The sequence below is a fragment of the Canis lupus genome, chromosome 9, assembly GCF_003254725.2.
Source record: "Canis lupus dingo isolate Sandy chromosome 9, ASM325472v2, whole genome shotgun sequence".
Taxonomy (NCBI): Eukaryota; Metazoa; Chordata; class Mammalia; order Carnivora; family Canidae; genus Canis; species Canis lupus.
Genome location: NC_064251.1, coordinates 33,331,184 through 33,351,515, shown reverse-complemented (window position 1 = coordinate 33,351,515; position 20,332 = coordinate 33,331,184). Strand labels below are relative to the sequence as shown.

The 20,332-nt window shown below is 47.2% G+C and overlaps 1 protein-coding gene across 21 annotated transcripts in view; it reads right to left on the bottom strand.

Annotated features, from left to right (window-relative positions):
- The window catches only part of MSI2 (musashi RNA binding protein 2), a 391,492-nt gene that overhangs the window by 253,991 nt on the left and 117,169 nt on the right, over nucleotides 1-20,332 (bottom strand). For all 21 annotated transcript variants that reach the window (XR_007412955.1, XR_007412956.1, XR_007412957.1 and 18 more), the window contains exon 6: nucleotides 6,958-7,050. Coding sequence is in view for 18 of the 21 variants with exons in the window: in XM_025439695.3 (XP_025295480.1) it covers nucleotides 6,958-7,050 (93 nt within the window). In the remaining 3 variants the exon portion in view is untranslated. The remainder of the gene's footprint in view (nucleotides 1-6,957; nucleotides 7,051-20,332) is intronic.

Here is a 20,332-nt window from a genome sequence, read left to right as displayed (position 1 = left end):
CCCAGAAGGCATCCTGTTTTGTTATTTGTATATTTTAAAACACTGTTAACAGAGCAATAATAATGTCTGATGCATTTGCCCAACAACAGCTGGTTATATTTTATAGCTAAAAAGGAAATGTGAAGTTTTCCTAGAAACCTACAATTTCAGGAGCCCCCCTTTTTTTAAGCAAGAGAAAAGGAAAGGCAAGAAAACAAAACAAAAGAAAAAGAAAAGATTTATAAGTCAGATCGTGAGGCTGGAGTGCTCAATCAATCTCTAACTCGCCTCACTCCATTGGTTATGGCAGAAATCCATCCATGGAGGAAAAAGTTCATCAGGAAAACACAGTTGTTTGTTTGGTAGGAGGGTTTACCTGCGAAGCCCACGGATCACATTACTTGTGGGTACTGCTTGTTTGCTTGCTGCCACCTGGCCTAGGAAGCTGAGGCAGGCAGACGAGGGAGGTTCTCCCGTTGGCTAACTGTGGCTTTTTGCTCTCAGCGGCTCTGCCAGGGGTCAGAGGGCAAATAAAGTCCCCTCCCCCGTATGACACACTTCCGAAGGGAGAGACTGACACAAACCAGACAGAGAATTAATAAAACATGAGGACAGTGTTGGCCTTGTTCTGGGTTATGACAGGAAGAAAATTTAACACAAAAGTAGCCTTCAGCGTGGCCAGCCAGGGTGGGGACAGCAACTGGGGCCCTTCCTGGTCCACTCCACGGTTGTAACCCAAGAAGGTCTGAGAAACATCAAGGCTCTCCAGAGGACAGGCGAGGCTTGGACATGCTGGCCACCTTCCAGGTGGTCCCCCTGGACAAACCACATCAGGAGACAAACACCTCCTGAGAACGCTGGTGCCCACAAAGGACAGACGGGGACTTGAGTTTTCCAGACCTGGTCTGAGCAAACCATACACCGCACGGAGCTCCATTTCTCTACAACGCGCATTTGGAAGTGATAAAAAAAAAACATTACCTCAGAATCACAGCTCACCGTGAGGAACACGGTAACGTTGCTTATTTATTTTCTCACGAGTCTCCTGCCTTTCAAATTTCAAAGGCTTTATAATATTTTCATGCTAGATCTATCTTCCTCTCCTCACACATACAGTATCAAAAGGACTATCTGAGCACCCCACCTGCACATAAAACCCAGAGCTGGGAAATAACGGGTGTCAAGTACTTCCCTGGAGCGCACTCTCTGACCATCCCACACACGAGCGGGACAAATGAAAAGATCTCCTCATATTAAAACGCCAATTCATTCTCGGTCTCAATTTTTTTCTCCAAAAGCTCTCAAGCACCATTCTCTGTAGCTCAAGTTCACTTCTATAGGCCCCCACACCACCCCAACCCAACAGAAGGACTCCAAAGGACTCTCTGCACCTCGTTTCCACCGGGCTCCCCTTTGATGGGACCTAAAGAGCTCTAACTGTCCAAACCCCTTTCGTTTCAGGCCTCTTCTGGCCGCCCACCACAATGAGGGGCTGGCCCAGGAAAGGGTTAAAGCCCTCATGTCAAACCGCAAACTCGGGCACTGGCCCAGAAGGGACATGGGAACCAGGGCAGCCGAGTGATAAAGGCCGGATTGTAGCAGCCCACTGGATTGGAAATGACCTGTAGGCCTAATGAAACAGAACTTTGGCAGTAAAACAGAATGAAAGGAATGAGACAATAAAAGGCTGGAACAAAGGGAGCAGAGTCGTTTCAGCTTAGCAAAATAAGCTCACTTTGTTGGTGGGGAAAGCCAAAGCCGATTAGGATAAACCAACGACTGAGCGTAAGTCTTCCAAACTAATTACACAGTTCACCATGTGAAGTATAATTGGAAGCCTCCAGATGCGGGCTGCTTTGCTTTCACAGGAGTTATATAAAGTGAGAATTACCTAGTGAGCTCGGCACCGAGCAGCCCTATCATCGAGGTGAACAGCTGAAAGGTGCAGAACTGCTCCATCCGGGACGAAGCCGAGAATTCATTAAGTTTAAAGGCCTCTTTTTGATCTCCAAAATCCTATAAGTGAGAATTTAAGAAACCGGTACTTGAAGGAGGGGCCGAAAGGGGAGAAGGAGGAAACCCACGCACACGGAGCTTCTTTGATCCCAGGGCTTTTTAATTACCAGACTGGGCTCTTCCGGACGGCTATGCGGGGAGAACGGTGGAGAACCCTCCGATCGATTGTCTGGGTCTGTACGTGCCTATCGAGAGCATCATTCACGTGCCACTTTTCGCAATGGTCTGTGTACATCATTCCTGTACTATGAAATCGTGAGCACAGATAACGTCCACTGGGAAACCTGACGCAGTGAAATAAATTACTGCACATCAACATTCTTGACAAATGAACAGAATCTTCTCCCTCTGAGTATCAGGCTGCTTAGTGGTAAAGTAGGAGATGAGGTTTTATAAACAGCGAATAGAGGCTAGATTATACAAAAATGAATGACTATCTGGGCTCTCTCCAGCATGGGCTGTGTGATCTCGGACAGCTCATGACCTTCCTCAACATCAGTTTGGTCATCTACATGATAGATACCCCACCTATCTTGCTTGACAGCCTTGAGCATCAGGTTTTAAAATGCATCAAAAAGCTTAGCACAAAGCACACATCCCTCAAAGTCAGAAACATCAACTCATAGCAAAAGAATCTTCATAGTAAAACCTGAACTTCACAAATTCGGAGTCTTCATTAATTTAGATCTAGTACATGTAATAAGGAGTTGGAAATACTCTATGGATCCCTGGGATCTTGCTCACAGGATGAAGATTCTGGTTTATAAATAGCTTTTTCCAAATAGAGAATCCCTTCACTGTTCCTACATCTTGCAATCCAGAAATTAACCCTACCACAGTTACAATTGTTTCACTTATTATATCATGCTCATGGCTATTGGTAATATCTTGTTCTGGTTATAGTCTATGGATACCTTAGATAGATACATATCTATCCATATACCAACCTATGTATGTTTATGATTTTTGGAGGTTTTATTTATTTATTTGAGAGACAGAGAAAGAGCAAGCAACCATGCACTAGCAGGGGGAGGGGCAGAAGGAGAGGGTAAAGCAGTCTCCCCACTGAGCAGCGAGCCCAATATGGGGCGATCTCAGGACTCTGGGATCGTGACCTGAGCTGAAGGCAGATGTCCAACCAACTCAGGTGCCCCTGTATGTTTAAACACACTTTCTAGATTACTGAATTTTCAAGCTTGAAACCAACCTTACGAATAACCTAGTTTAGGGGTTGGCAAATTATGGCCCACAAGACAAATGTGGCCCATAATCTGTATTTATAAATAAAGTTTTATTGGAACACAACCATATCTAATCATGGATGGGCCATAGCTGCTTCCTCCATACAAAAGCAGAAGTAAATAGTTGTGACAGAGACCACGTGCTCTGCAAAGCCAAGAACATTTACTATTTGACCCTTTACAACTTTTCCAACTCCTTCCCTTAGAGGAGAAACTGAGACCAGGAAAGAAATGGCCTGTTAAGGTATCATAGGGGGGTCACTGCCCAGTCAGGCCCATCATGAGGGTCTGGAATACTTCTACCTACCTAACCTTCCTCTAATGACAGCATCAGAACAGCTACCCAGGGGGCGAGGATGGCCATCCAAGGTAGCAGAATTCTCATGCCAATGGCCACACTTCACAATCTCATCTTAAATATAAACAAGTAATGATATCTCTAACCAAGGGGGTAGGGGTAAGTTTCTGGGAGGAAGGTGGCAGGAAAGTACAAAGGGGTTTACAAACCTCTAATTTGAGTTATTTAAAGCTCTCGGTGTGTCATTCTGCACCCACCCCACTTACAGTAATGACATATTTAACTCCCTAAGCCCAGCCCCATGATAGCAGTCTTACCCATCTTGATTGCCACCTGAAATAAACAGTTGAAGCAGCTGCCATCTCAGGCACGATGGGAAGAGGGAGAGGAGAGAGGAATGACAGCAAGGGAAACTTAGAACTCAGGTGGCAAACCCTGAATGGAGTCTTAGAAGGATGGAAAGTTCTGGATATGGAGGAAGAGGAAGCAGGATGTAAATTCTGGCTGCTATCCTGCCTTACTGGTGTGACCTTCCTTGAGGCTTTATCTCCCTCACCCTTATTGTTCACCTTTGTCAAGGGGCTGAATGACACCAAAATGCACTGTACAGATGAAATGAGGCAACATATATCCAGTTCTCAGCACTGCCCCCAGCCCATGGAGGGACACAGTCTCTTCCTTTCTTTTATACTCTTCCCACCCTAAGTCCATCCTATAGATCAATCCAAGGTTGGAAGAGGGCCCAGAGTTTAGGTTCTGTTATCAGACAAGCCTCGAGGGGGGAAATCTGCACCCAGCTATACCTTTCAGGGGTGACCCTAAATCAAAGACTCAGTCCAGCTAGACTCCATTTATCAAACTATAAAGTGAGTAGGACAGGACCCCCACCAGCCTCCCAGAGAAGAATTAAATGAAATAATACAAGTCAATGGCCTGGCCCAGGACCCAACACAGTATATACTCACTAATAAAATTACACCTTGCTAATTTGCAGTTACCAATCTAAAAGGAGCCCCAAACAACTTTACAGCTGGGAATGTGTTCAAGCATGTGAGTCTATTTGACACAACTACCTGTGTGTGTGTTCTGTTTTCCTCAACCAGAATATAAACTACTGAAGGGTAGAGTCAGTATGTCAATTCACCATTGGATTGACTCACTGCCTTAAGGCACAGCATCATGGTCTCCTCTGTTTTGATCACTCTGGACTCAAATGAATGACACCAGAATCCAGAGAAGTGGTGGGTCCTGTTCAAGGAGGCACAAACATAATACCAGGCACCAGCAAGAGGAGAGATAAGCCCCTCTGAAGACAGACCCAGATAATACAAAGAGCACGTGTATGAAACAACCTACAAAAACAAGAGCACAGAAAGTGTTATGGTTTTGATATATTCAAAAGCCTTAGTCCTTTAATAAAACACCTGATAAGTTTATACATCCTGCTGGAATCTACAAATGTTACTGCTAAATTAACTGAGCAGCTTTAGACCCAGCGCAGACCAGGCCAGGGAAGATGGTCTGTGAATGCCTCCCTGACAAGAGGAGAACTGTTCTCAGGGCAGGGATGGTTGCTACCATGGGCCTGCCCAAAGCTTGCAGAGCTTCCCACTGCTGGCATACTGAGTCCCGACTATAAGTGTTAATGCAAAAAGACAGAAAGAAAGAGAGAATAGGAGAACAAGGCAATGAGGGGGGGGGGGGGAGAGAGAGAGAGAGAGAGAGAGAGAGAGAGAGGAGCCTGAAGGTGTGAATGTGCAGAGTTGCACAGTCCAACTTCCCTGACAATCATGAATAGGACCATGAGATTCCAATTTATGGTTAAAAAAATAAATCCCACCTCATGTTTGCAAACACTGCTCCTGGCCTAGTTTTAGAGGCAGAACTGTAGCAAAGGGGTGCACACTCCAGAGCCTTCCATTACACAGCTGGACCTGTCTCATTTAATTACTTCCAGTCTCTCCCCATAGGCAGGGTGGGGCTGGGTGGTAGACAAATCCCCCGCTGGTGCTTTAAATACGTCTTGAAGAGAAGTACATGGTCACCAACGCACTCAACCATTCTTCCAAACCGGCCGGAATGAATCAGCCCCCAACTGGCAATGTAAGATGGTGCCATGGGGAAGGCGTCTTTCATAACCAACCCAGAAGGGCAGTTAAGTGCCATTCTGCATGCAAAGCTGGGCTGGAGGAGGCTGATGTCTCTTTGTTGTATGTCTCCCAGCCATGCAGAAATTGATTATTACCAGAGACAGGAAAATCTCCGTTTTGAAGCTGAATAGTGATCACTGTCCTCATCCCAGACAGTAACTCACAACTGGACACACCCGGGGACGAGGTCAGAGCTGCCCATTACCTCAAGCAAACAAGTAAAAGCACAGAACCTTCAGACCGGTCAGTGGGCAGCAGTGCCTTGTACCACCCAGCGCAAGCACAACAGCTGTCATGGGGGAACATGAGTGACAAAGCTTAGAACAGGCACAGTGCCTTCCACCCTCCTGCCGTATCAGCCCTGCAACAGCAGAGACGCAGACCTGTGCAGAGGAGACCATCACACACCCAGACTCCCAGGACAACATCCACAATTACTCAAAGATGCGGGAAGCAGAGGCCAGCACAGCCATTCGCCTGGAAGCCTCCTGGGACATGGCAGCCAGAGGAGGGGTATCACACAAAGCCAGCAGGGACAGTCTCCCCGACAAGCTGCCATGTTGGAGCCCCGGGACAACGCAGCCATCAGAGAAACACCACTTTCCAAGGCACCAGCTCCCCCCACCAACTAGAGAGAGGCTGAATTAAAGCACATCGCCCAAGGTTACACACCCTATCTGTCCATCTCTGTGACTCTGTCTGTGACCTACACACTCTCACACTCTGGTTCCTGACTGATGGGGGGGGCGGGTGCGCTACACTGTTCCCAGCCTATTCTAGCAACAGAGCCCAAGGGATAATTTTACTTCTGTCTCACATACATTCTGACAGGTACAGGCCCAGCATCTTTCCCAAGTCTCCTCGGGCATCTGACAGGGGAAGGTTCAGCTGCAAAGGACCCCAGGGAGCCTCCTCTTTTAATGTATCTTCCAGAAAGGCATAGAATGAAGCCCAGCACCAACTCACAGGCCTCTAGCAGCTTCTGTGGGAGCTTCTGTCCTGTGAGTCACAATCTTGCATCCCTCCCAGCTGCTGCCACCACCGGCTCCCAGTCCAGGCCCCACGTGGCCAGTAAAACCACATTGAAAGGCCACTCTGTCTATTCCTGCAGGCACGTGGGGCACCGTGCCGACCACAAGCCGGACTCTTCCATGTCAGCTCCTGACAGATTTCACTTAAGTCTTGACAACCAAGTTCAAGGACAAGGTTCTTGAGGGCACAGCTGTGACAGAAGGAAGGGCCATGGCAGCAGCCAGCCCCACACACCACTTACCTTGCCAAACTGCTCAAAGTATTGCTTTACATCTTCCACCACTGTGTTCGCAGATAATCCGCCTACAAATATTTTCTTTGTTCTTGTGACCATCTGCAAGAAATGACAAGAGGAGGCCATGGGTTAACTAGGTTATCTGAAGCAATGCTCACTAAGATTCTGAAACAAGCCACTCTCCACGTTTCTCTAGAAAGGCAATTTTAGATAAATTTGAGCTGTACGGACATCTCAGAATGCTGTGGAGACAGCCACGCTGGATATCTTGGGCCTTCAGGCCACAACCTGTAAGCTTGAGTTTCATACAGACACAGAGTAGACTTCAGAACCTCTAAGCCATAATACACAGCTTCATTTTCATTTCTAGCACAAAGAGAAAAGTGGCACGTCAAAGCTATTTTAAACCTAAGAGATGTGAACAGAAGAGAACTATGTGCATAAAAATCTGTCGCCCAGAAAGTACCATAAAATTTGTCAATAAGAAACACACACATCATTCAAACATAAGGGTGGGCTGTCTACACTGAGCTGTTCTGAGTGCTGGTTCATGTCTGCCATCAAGACAGATGCTGACCCTGCACACAGGGGCCACTCTCCAAGCCTGATCCTTATTCTCCTTCCCCTCTTGATTCCTCATTATTTGCCTTGATTCACCCTACGCCCAATCAGGCCCAGTTAAGCCCCAGGTATCCACCCCTTTGTCCACATAAGTCCTTCTCCCCAGAATGCCTCTCTATGCCTAAACCTCCCATGGCAAGTTGTAACCATCCTGTAAGATCCAACGACCTCTAAAATGCAAGCTATCTATATAGTTCCCACATGCGAAAGCTGTCCCCTCTCTCTTCTGAAACTCTAATGCTGTAGCCACCAGCCTGTCCTGGCACCCACTTCTTCCCACCTAGTGTCAAAGTCATGGATAATCCTGTCTTTCCTACTTCCTCCCACAGACAGTAAATTCCTGATTCTTCCAGGTACCCTCCACAATGCCAAGTACAGAGCCAGGCACACACAAGCCCACACCAAATATCTGGTGGATGTGAAAACAAATGAATGTGGTCACATTTCAGAATTCCACCAGTTCCAAAGCAAAGGGAGACAGAAGTTCAATGATACAAATGATTTAGAGACAGAACCAAGTATCATAAGGAAGGAGCCAAAAGTGAAACAAGAAAATGAATCTTGTTCTGAACACTGAGTTTAGGCTGTGTAGGTATGTAGGTGGGTTTTTTTTTTTTAACATGCAATAACAAATTTAAATGTTAAATAAAAAATGTAACACGCTCAGTGGGTACAGGGTCTCACCATTGTGGCTGCATATGATAAAAACCCAATGTCTTAACCTGAGGGGAGAAATTCTGTTGCAACGTACATGTGTATCAAATCATAATGTTTGTACACTTTAAAGATCTTACAGTTTTGTCAGTTACACCTCAGTAAAGCTGAGGGGAAAATGTTTTATGAGAATATATAAATAAAAGCATGACTGAAACCCAGAAATAAGGGAATAAGACAAAACAGATTTAAAAAAAAAAAAACAAACCCACCATGTCATATCCGGTCTATTACAATTCGATGTGGGATGCCTAAGTACAGGGGCCATGGCTGCCAGGATCCCCGCTGTCCCCAAGGCTGAGCCATACTAGCAGAGGGAATGTACCAACCACCCCACCTCCAGCAGGAGCTCCCTGGCTGAGAGACATCTGGTTGGTGACAGGCAGGCTGTGCCGAGGAGCACTCCCCTGAAGTCTGATCCTGTGCTTTGCACTGTGAAGTCCCGGACCAGAGTGCCAGTCCCACCTAAGCCTGAACTCCCATCAATCGGGAAGCCTGGTTGCCACGAATGGGAGGCTCCAAGACTGCAAAGAGCTCAGATTTTGGCTTAGTGGCTTCTGGAAGGGACATGTGCCACCACAGCCCACTGACAGAGCTCCATCTGGAATGTCCTTGTAATCAACCTGGTACACTATTTTAAGAGGACATTGTCCTAGCAAGTCTGCACACTTCCTGTGGGCTCTGAGAGACATGCATTGGTTCCACATGTGTTTAAAGCTGTGATTTACTGCTTTTCATCTCTTTTCAGATGAACAGGAGAGACAGAGGAGATCGTGTACATGAAAACATTCTGTGACAGTCCCACCAGTGTCTGCAGTGCCAACTCCAAGAACCTCTCGTTAACCAGTGGGCATCTTATTCTGCTCCATGTTGTCCATCTCCCTTCTCAGCTATTCGGCAGGTCTACCCTGGCAGAACAGGTACCTACCCATGGAGGTGACCTACCTCTCCAGATTTCAATCTGTCCCTACACTCACTCACTGACCACCAAATTTGACTACCCTAACTTTCCCAATGTGTTCATTCAACAGATACATTAAGGGCTAGGTGTTGGAGCCTACATTCCAATACAATGTAGAATTTAATCCACTATAAAATGGAGATATAATAATTAGCCTACCACGCAAGGTTCCTATTAGGACTAAATTAAATAACATATGCCAAAGTGTCTAGCAGGACATTAGGCAGATGCTAGATAAGTGGTCACTGTAACTGAATCCAAAGTCAATTACTAAATTCTTCCTTCAAGCCCAGAATAAATGTATGGCAGAAAGAGACTTTACAGAAAAATCTTTGATAAATCAACTCTGGGTGCCCCATTTTCTTCCACTGTAATTTCAAAACCACTTTCCTGAATCTCTACATGATTTCAGATGGGCAAAGACTCCCAATAGTTTCATTTTAGATTTTTCATTCCTGTTTTTTTCCCTATCAGCCAGGTAATTAAATATCTATAAAGAAACACTACTGTGATCCACAAGCATGCACTAGTGGAGTTCTCAACTTAAAGAAACTCTAGAGGAGCGGAGCATTCTATAAAATGAACCCTATGGTGCCATTTATACATTGTTTAGAGCCAGGGTGGGTAGAGAGCAGACCCTATTTATATTCCAAAATGTTCACACGGACCCAGATAATTAAATGAGTAACATGTCTTCATTCCAAATAACAGAAGTCAACAGAATGTTCATTCCCCAGTAACTGGTTAAATGAAAAGGCCCCCTCTTACACTCTCTACAGTCTCTCAACAGCCATAAACTTATCATGCCAGAGCCTTAAATGCTGGGGCAGACATCCAGGTATAAACCACACAGTCCCAAAAAAAGTCTGTAAAATACTTTTTTTAGAAGGATGAGAAATCCCAGGCCCCAAACACCGCGCTAAAATGTCCAAGTTACTAAAACATCCTCTCCAGGAACCAGCTCAGATACAGTGATGGATCCCACTCTTCAGCAAACACTAAGGGAAACTGGTTTAATCAAAACCTTCCAGACATGAAAAGGCCAGTGGGAAGATGTGCAACACTCTGTTAGCTGCTCACCAATGTCTTGGCTTTGTGAGGGGGTGGGCAACAGGGCTGTGCACTGTGACCTCTCTTGCCAGGGGCACACTGGAGGAAACGGGAGTGATTTACTTTGGGAATCCTGATGGCATCACTGCTAAATGGACTATGCAGTGCTTGATGATTTGCATTCTGTAGAGACACAGAAAGCAGGCGGAGGACTCTAGAAACACACACTCTTCCACTCAGTTTCCCTTCTACCTCCAGGGCTACCAAGAAGGGCAGGACAGGAGTGGGGCTAGATGTCCTGTCCAGGCTCCCAGTGGGTCTAAAATGGAGGTCCTCAGAGTCCCATCGATACTATCAAAGTTTCTGTGTCCACGTTGTCTGCTCGCATGTGCACGTGTGTGTGTGTCTGGGGTAACTCTCTGGTCCCAATCCTTCAGTCTTGGCTTCGACTTGCCCCAGGAACCCCTCAGCTCCTCCAGAACTTAAAGCCTCTTCTGACCTCAGAAACAGGGAACAGGACAAATTACTACTGGTCCCCCTGATTCCAGAGTCCTTTGCATTATAAAAAGTCCTCTCTACCCACAGTGGAGAGAGCCACCTGTGCTTTCTTCCTGCCCTAGACCCTTTGAGTAACTGTTTCCTAACCCACAGCCCTCACACCAATACAGTACTGAACCACACAAAGCAAGGGAAGCTGGTCACTGCACACCAAAATGCTCAGGCAGCCCCAGGCGGTCCCCACAGTGCACCCAAATGGAAAGAGCCATCCATCTGTTCCAGAGAGGGCTCACTCCAAAATCCATTAGGAAAGTCATCTTAAATGTCCTTTGCGTGGAGTTTTTGGTGGGAGGGATTGTAGAAAACACTTTTTATCTGAATGCTTTCCACGCTTTGAGACACCAGATACCCACCAACAGCCCAGCAACCACTTGGGGACAGCCACCTCCCCCAACAGATGCCCTTACTTTTATGGTCTAGGGCGGCCCTCTGGGAAGTGGTGTGTGTGTGTGTGTGTGTGTGTGTGTGTGTGTGTGTGTGTGTGTAGTGTGCATCAGGGGGTGGAGAGTGTTCAGGCTCTCACAAATCATTGCTGCACATTTTGCATCTAGACCCATAATTTAACTAAACATCACTGCTCTCCACACCTCTTGGCTCTACAAAGAAAACCCCAGCACCCATTCCAGTTTGGAAAATTGCTATTTACACATAAGAACTGGCCAAAGCCAGCTGCTAACTAGAGCTGTAAAGAACACTCCACCTTCCTGCTTCTAACCAGAGTGCTGCTTTATGTTTTTAAGTTTAAAAAAATCCCTCTAAAAAAATGTGTTTGAATCTGAAATGGTCACTCAGAGTGGGACCAATGGTTGTATTTTATAAAACAGGATAAAGCAGAAGAGTATGCGTGCATATATGTGTGTTGAAAGCAGAGGTTGTAGGTATTAGATAAGAGAAATTACTTTGAAGAATGAGTTTATGAGGAAAACTTAGCTCTAGGAGCTTTGCCCCAAAGATATTAGTTGCCACATAGGAAAACAATAATAACTAAAAATGTTTCTCATCCTGACAAATGCATGGAAAGAAGGCAGGCAGCAACTCTGGAGAGTCTTGAATGGGTAGAAAAGAAGCCCAGGGAATTTAAGTCAGCTCTTGCCATCACCACGTTCCTGCAAAGAGCTCCAATTCCCCCTCTGGTGACACATATGGGCCATCTTCACTGCCCAAGAGCAATGGCTCATTTACAGAAGCTCTCCCATCTGTGGGAGCCCCAAGATGGAGAAAGGAAGATGTAAGGGCACTAGTGCTGGGCAGGATTTCGCAAACGGGACTGCCCATCGTCCCCATTATACAGAAGGAAAAATCAAGTCCAAGCAAGTTGGTTTAGGTGCTGGTTAAAGGCAAGCAGAGTGACAAGGGAAAATGGACATGCTGGCAGATACCATGCAATTCTATCCCAGACTCTGAATCTGGTGAACATTTTATTCTTCAGATTCTTAGATGAAATTGTATGTTATCATCAAAGTATCAGTTCCCTGCATCTGAGAATTAAGCCCAGTCCTTGTATGGCAAAGATGCTCTCTCAGGGCTCACCGGGGTCACAGAAGTCCCAAACTCCACAGCCTCACTCCACAGGGAGTTTCCTCCAAGGGACGTGCCCTCTAAAACTCCCAAGTTCCCCCAGCATTTGTTTACATCTTTCCCTCCTCCCTCTAAACTACCACTCTTAAAAAAATAAAAATAAAAAATATAAAAAATATAAAAAAATAAACTACTACTCTTGCTACTATCATCACCACTACCACCACCATCATATCTGAATCCAGTGGCAAAACTCACTTAGCACACAAAAGCAGAACCCAGGTTAGGTACTAGAATCTTCTCCAAATGATTCTAGAATCACACATGGAAAAAGATGAAAGTCAGTTGACTAGAGACCCCAATATCATGTCTACCCAGATCTTTGGAAACAGGGCCTTTGCATATGTCATCAGTTAAGGATCTTGAAATGAAATCATTCTGGGTACAGGGAGGGCCCTAAGTCTAGAGGCCAGTGCCCTTACAAGAGGAGAAGGGACATGCACTACATACAGAAGGGCCATGGGACGGTGAAGCAGAGACTGAAGTGATGTGTCTACAAACCAAGGAACACCAAGAACTGCTGCCAGCTACCAGGAGGTAGGAGAGAGGCACGGATAGCTTCTCCTTCAGTCTTCCAGAAGGAATGAGCCCTGCCAATGCTTTCATTTCAGGCTTCTGGACTCCTGAACTGGGAGAGAAAACATTCCTATGCTTTAATGCCCCCCAAGCTATCTCAACTTGTTATGGCAGCCCCAAGAAACCTATAATGAAGACCCACCTGGGGGAGGCCCTCAGATACTAGAGACCTGGCCTTGGTTTTTCTTTGTGATCACAGAGTAGAATTCACATGGAGGAACCCACTATCATGGGGGAGGAGAACGCTACACCCACATGTGTGACAATCTGAACTTGCCCCCAATGAAGGCAGGTCACACCTGTCACTTGCATACCCACTATGGCAGGGACCACAGGGACAAGCCTCTGCCTCAAAATGTAAGGCAATACCTACTGGGAGATGAGGAAGTAAGGACGAAAGAGAAGACACCCAAATGCTGCCCACAGAGTCAAGATCCCCTGGCATAGCACTTCATACAAGAGGGAACAGCATACACACCTGACACAACCCAAGTGGCTAAGAAAGGCCCTTGTCTCCCACTGAAGGCCCTTAGTACCTGTGTCTCCTTCCACGTTCCAAAAGCTCTGCCCTTACAGCACACTCACTGCACGAGGGCTATGCCCTTCTCATGAGCTGCCTTACTTGGCCTCACGTCAATCTTACATCGGGTCTCAGCCTCTCCCCCACAGTCAAGGAAATGGAAACTCAGAGATGGTTAAGTGCCCAAAGTCTCACAGTACCAGAGTGGCAAAGGGAAGAGCCAAAATCTCACCCTTTCTATTCGCTGAAGTGTCCTGCCCCTTCATTTGTGACTAAGGTGTCTTCTTTTCTCCCAGCAGAAAAAAAGAGGGGCCGAGAGAGGAGAGGGTACCATGAGAAGCAAGTCTGACTCTGCCCTTTGCAAGCCTGAAGCAAAGATGCAGAAATGACAGGCCAGACACTGCTGGTGGGGATGGACACAAAACGGCACAGTCCCTCAGACGGTTACACACAGAGTTACTACTACATGACCCAACAAGTCCACTCCCAGTACATACCCAAGAGAAATTAAAACATATGTCCACCCAAAGCCTCTCACACAAAACGTTCACAGCAGCATTGTTCGTAAGAGTCAAAAAACGGAAACAACCCAAATGCCCATCAAGGATGAATGGATAAATTAAGTGTGATGTATCCATGTAATGGAATATTGTTCGGCCACAAAAAGGAACAAGATACTGACATGCTGCAACGCGGATAAGCCTCCAAAACATTACCCTAAGTGAGAGAAGCCAGTCATAAAAGGCCACACATACTGTAGGATTTCATTCACATGAAGGTTCGTGACAGGTTTAACGCCACAGCAACAGAAAGTGGATTAGTGGTTGCTTGGGGTGGGGGAGATGGGATCATGATGGTGAAAGAGTATGAGGTTTCTTTTTGGGGTGATGAAAATGCTCTAAAATGGACTGTGGAGATGGTGCACATATCTGCAAATATACTAAAAACCACTGAACTGCACTCTCAAACGGGTAAATTGTATGGCCTATGAATTATATCTCAATAAGGCTGTTCTTTTTTCTTTTTTTTTTTTTTTCCTGAGAGGCCAAAAAGATCCCTGAATGCAAAAAGGGCTTAAAATAAACCCAAGTGCCCCAGAAAGCATGCTCTCCCCAGCTACTGCATCCGCCAGCCACTTCTACATGCTTAGCTTCGCCCCTGGTTGACCACTGGACAAAGGTGTAACAATATTTGATGTTGCCAACTGCAGAAATTAATTTAACTTCAGAGGAAACTAATTATAAATATAACCCCAAATGTTTCTCCAAGCTCGCTCTCTCCTCATCTACAGCTATGAGCCAGAGAGCACTAGGGTTCAGGCTACAATTTGGCATTCCCTCTAAATAGCTTTAAAATTGGAAGGAAAAAAATAGCCTTCATCTATATGGGCTGGAATATAATTTACACACAATTATCCAGCATAGTCAGGTTACAACATTACCCCTGATTAAAACAACAGTAACTCACCTAAAGGAGAACGTGCTCTTGTAATGAAATGATCAGGCTGTTCAGGCAGGCTCCCCACCTCCAGCCCGGAGCCCTCTGCCTGGCTCCCTCCCAGGCTAATTTAACAATACTACTTCCTCTGAACCTTGGGGGGATGCAGCCACCCGCAGAGGGGTGACCCGTCCACAGACTGGTATCAGAGAGTCATATCCTAGACAGTGGCGCTCAGACTAGGGACACGGGGTGGTGCGGGGACCAAACAAGGTGCAGAGATGGAGTGTTGCCTTGGAAGGCACAAGAAGTTAAGGATCGTGACCCAAGCGTCAACCGACGCTGAGCGGCGAGGTGGCTGGCCGGCCGTCACTCTGATCACAGGCACCTGATCTGCGCCCACAGGTGGCTCCTCCGTCACTCCACCCTTCTTGGAGCCCTCACCCCCTATGACTTGCCACAGAGTGAGTCACGGGAGGCCCCACCAACTCTCTCCGGTCTTCTAATGATTGCCAATACGGAGATGCAATTAAAACCCATCATCTTTTACAGCAGCGGTATTAAGCGAAATTAAGTAAGTACCCTTTACTGTTGCTGAATTTGCGAGGAAGCCACGCATCCCTGCATACGAAAGAGGTGCTTGCAAAGCCCCAGCAAGAAGGCCAAGGCAGATTCTCAATAAACCCCAGAAAGGTGGGGAAGAAGGGTCAGCCCGGATGGCGGGGCTGCTGGGAACTCAGTGCCTTCCATCTGTGCCTGTCACCCCCACCGTGCAGCCTGGTGGAATTCTTTGGAGACCTGGAGGACGCCTCACGGTGAGGGGCAGGGCCCTGGAGATGGGGACACCGATCACCCAGGGTGCCCAGCCTACAGCAGTGATCCAAATGCCACAATGGCCGTAACTTTAAGACCCGTTCTCTGTGCCCACCTGCTTGCACTACCAGGCACATCGGTGCAGACGTATGGCAGGGCAAATATCCACCCTGGCCCTGGGATGAGATTAAGTCAAGTCTCTTGGCAATTCTGGGCCTCACTTTTCCCTTTGAAAAATGGGCCTGAGACCCTGGCGTGGGCAACACAAACTGAGGCGAAACTGTGCGACCGGAACTCTAAGAAGGCCAAACCCAGGCGTCTAACCCCAACCCTGCTGCAGGCTGGCCCGGCATCTGCCTACAGACCAGGCCGCTGGGCACAGCCTTCAGAGTACCCCTCCCCGAGCCCCACCGGGAAGCACTGGCCAAAGGGAGTGCGCATGCTCAGTTCAGGAAAACAGGAAAACCAGGCTTAGGAGGGCATTCGGTTATCTGTATTCTGGGGAGGACTGCCCCAGAGAAACTTCCAGAACCCACCCCAGTGAGAACAAGACCTGTTCTCATCTGCAACAACCAAAGGGCTCTTCTTAGGAGGGAAAGCGTAAAAACTTTGCTGGCAGGCACGCTCTGAAGCCAAGGCGGCCCATCCCCCCACCCCTCCAGTTGATTTCAGGAAAAGAACAAATGGCAGCCTTAACCCTTAGCCTTGATTATCTTCATTAGCATATTTTAGATGCACACGGCAATCAGTTCTTGATGAGCAAGTTTTACCTAATCCGCGGAGCTGAGCCAGGCTGCAGGTTCGCGACACTCCCGTTGCGCAGTGGCACCCAGCCCAGCAGCACCTCACAATCTCCTGGGGCTGCTGAAAGCTTGGTGATACCTGCCCCACCCTCGGGATGCTGGTCTTATTGGTCGGCAGTGAGGCCTGGGCATCAGTCATTTTTTCCAACATTCTCCAGAAGATTCTAAGGTGCAATCAGGGTTCTGTGAGAAGCAGCTTGAACCCCAACTCAGCCATTTCCCTCCTGTAATTGTAGGCAAGCCACAAGTAAAGCGGAGGCAACTGCTACATGCCACGGAGCTGCCCTAGGCCTCATGAGAGATGAGTATGTGAAAGAACCTGGCACACAGTAGGTGCTCAGAAAATGACTGCTGAATTATAGGAGAGTGACCCTGGAGACCAAGAAGGACCAGAAGACAAACTGCAGAGAATAGTCTGTGGCAGAGAGACATACCCATTCATTCATTCGCCTATCAGATGTGTTTTGAGGACCTACTATGTGCCAAGTGCTGCGCTAGGCTCCATGTATGTTAAATGGAATGAGATCTGGTGTCTGCCTAACTCTGGGAAATGAACAAGGGGTAGTGGAAAGGGAGGTGGGCGGGGGGGTTGGGGTGACTGGGTGATGGGCACTGAGGGGGGCACTTGGTGGGATGAGCACTGGGTGTTATGCTAAATGTTGGCAAATTGAACTCCAATAAAAAAAAATTAAAAAAAAAAAGATCTGGTGTCTGCTCTGAACATACTCACTGTCAAGGAAGAGGCTGTGTTATGGTAGCAAGGTGGAGCTTTGTGGGCACCGGGCTGGGCATGACCTGAGACTTGATGGTTAGCAGGAGGTAGCCAGGAAAGAAAGGGGAGAAGGACCTCCTCAACAGAAGCAGCAACATCTTCAATGTTGGCCAAAAGGCCACAAGTGGACATGAACGAATGTGGCCAAGGTGTTGATGGAATGCAAGCAGGAGAGGGGCCAGGCTTGACAGGGAAGGCCCTGCAGGGAGGAGACAGAAACCTCCAAAAGGCTGAAACAGGGAAGCCACCCTTCACTCGGGAAAGAGAAAAGCAGGGTCGTCGTGGGGGGGCTGGGTCATTTAACGCTAAGTGTTGGCCTAGGCAGGAGTGGTGAGGAAAGCAAGCACCAACTAGAATGAAGGCACCTAGACACAGTCCAAGTGACATGTGTGGGGCCTGGGGTCAGCTTCCCATCAGCAGGTCTCTCCCTATTCTACCATCCACAGTGCCAAAAACATCGGCAGGGGGCGGGGGGGGGGTGGGGGAGGGGTGAGGGTGGGGGGAGTGCGGGGAGGAGGAGGGCAGAAGGAAAGATAAGCACATTGCACCCTTGGTGTGGTCGCCTTTGGAATCACACTCAGCCATCTGTTAGGTCATAAATTTTACTCGTCAAGAAAAAGTCAAATTTCCCCCTCCCCCAGGATGTGCTGGTCTGGCCCTTGCCACCTGCCACAAGTAACTTCCTTTGAGGGATAAAGGGGGAGCCAAGGAGGGTTTGTAGTGAAAGAGAGGAGCCTAGGAAACCATGAGCAAGGCTTTCCACCATTTATTAAATATCTTACCCCCAAAGGGATGGAAGGTGATCTTTCTAAATCCAAGAAAGTTTTTATGGAGACTGAAAAAAGCATCAGATTTGGAGATTCTGGAGATGAGGGCCAGGTTTCAATCCCAGCACCCCAAGCCAGCCAAGTGATAAAGTAGGAAGAAGAGCAACCTAAGAAGTTCAATCCCAATCATATATACTAGGTGATCCTGACCGAGCTTCTCCAAACTTGGGTTTCTCCTTCTACAAAATGAGATTAAAAGAGTTACACATGAAACGTGCTTAGCATGGGGTGGAATGACAGGCACATAAAAGTGCTTCTCCGCAGTTCCACTACCTTCCCTTCCCAAGTGATTTCGTCCCTATTCCGCTGTGAATGGGGATCAAACCTTCCCTGCCTGCCCCACGGACTAAACAACAGAAAAAAAGCACTTGGAAAAGGCACAGAGCAAACTCTGTAAATTTAATGACTAATTATGATTCTACTTCTCTCAGACTTCTCAGACACCACTTCGAAATCAGCCCACATCCAGTGGCAGCACTGGACAACCATGGTATTCCAAAGGCACCTCTGGCAACAAAGGGTGCTATCTCAGCACCAAGCCATGTCTTTATTTGCCTTACCCTAGGCAGCCCCTTACCCTATGAAGAGTAACAGACTGTTTTACATAGGAAGGTCATTCTCCATAAGAGATAAAACTGTCTATGCCTCGGAGGTAATATTTCTCTGCTACACCAATATCCTAGTAGGTCTGTGCTCTCCTCATGCCAGGAACATATTTCTATAAATCCTCACATAAAAGAAAACTTTATTTTCCAGAGGGACAAACTAGGTGGGGGAAGGAAACAACATTCATAGCAAAAACATTCACCAATCAAACAGAATGCTTGCTTGCCAGGAACTTTACTAAATGTGTAGTGTTACAGATGTTTTATGGTCATGATGTCTGTTCTATTTAAAATACTTGCACTAAGCCAACCAAACAATAGAAAAGAGAAAAAGAAAAGACACGTCCCCCAATGTGCCCAACCCAGCTAACTGGTCTGGGCTGGATGTTTATTGAGGCAAAGAGGTGACTGGGGACCTGTAACTGTCAGCCAAAACGTGGAGGGCTCATTTCATAGTTCACTCTGGAGGGCTGTCAAATCAGCCACACGGCCCAGCAAATGGCGCACGGTCTCTCAGAAGGGCACTTCATCCTGGAAGACCAGGGTCTTCTATGGGAAAATTGCTCTGCACCTGGCAAGCGCTTAATAAAATCTAGTTCCCTTCCCTCAAGGAAAAACAATCTGCCCAGTTAAACCTCATTTGTCCAACAACATTCATTCCCTCTACAAACATTTGTTCAGTGCCCGCTATGCATAAAGGTATTGAGCTAGGGCTTCACAACCAATCCACTGCAGTCAGGATGCCCCCCCACCCCTCAAAATGGAAGCCTCCTAATGGAGGGCTGTGGTCAATCAAACCCCCAAGAATGGAAGCGTCATAAATTCAAGGACTTTTGTCTGTTTTGTTCACCAGTGTATACCAAGCACCCAGGAGAATGCCTGGCATACAGTAGGCACATAATATATATGGGCTGAACAAATGAGTGAATTAGTACTTCCTGCCATGAATCACCCAGTCTGTGGATGATTCCAGGCCCTTGAGCACCCATCTCGTCTCCTTTCTCTCCCTTTGGGTAATTCTGAGAACTCCTTACTGCTGGCACAATAAGACGAAAGGCTTCATTCCTGAGAACAGCTGGCCAAAGTTCTATCTAGGAGCCACAGAGAACACAGACTGCTACACCAGACGATCCCGCCAGGTGGAGGCACACATACCGTCTCCTACGATTCAGACACACACAGCTGGTGATTTGTTAGAGGGATCTTTATATATAAAAAGGACAACTGGGGATCCCTGGGTGGCGCAGCAGTTTGGCGCCTGCCTTTGGCCCAGGGCGCGATCCTGGAGACCCAGGATCGAGTCCCACGTCGGGCTCCCGGTGCATGGAGCCTGCTTCTCCCTCTGCCTATGTCTCTGCCTCTCTCTCTCTCTCTGTGACTATCATAAATAAATAAAAATTTAAAAAAAAAAAAAGGACAACTGATGACTCTGGATATGAAACCATTTAAAAAGTCACGTGAAATGGGGAAGGGCATGAAATACCCGGCAATCACAGACTCGGTGACCACTCCCCAGATCTGTATCACCAGCTCCTGATTAATTACA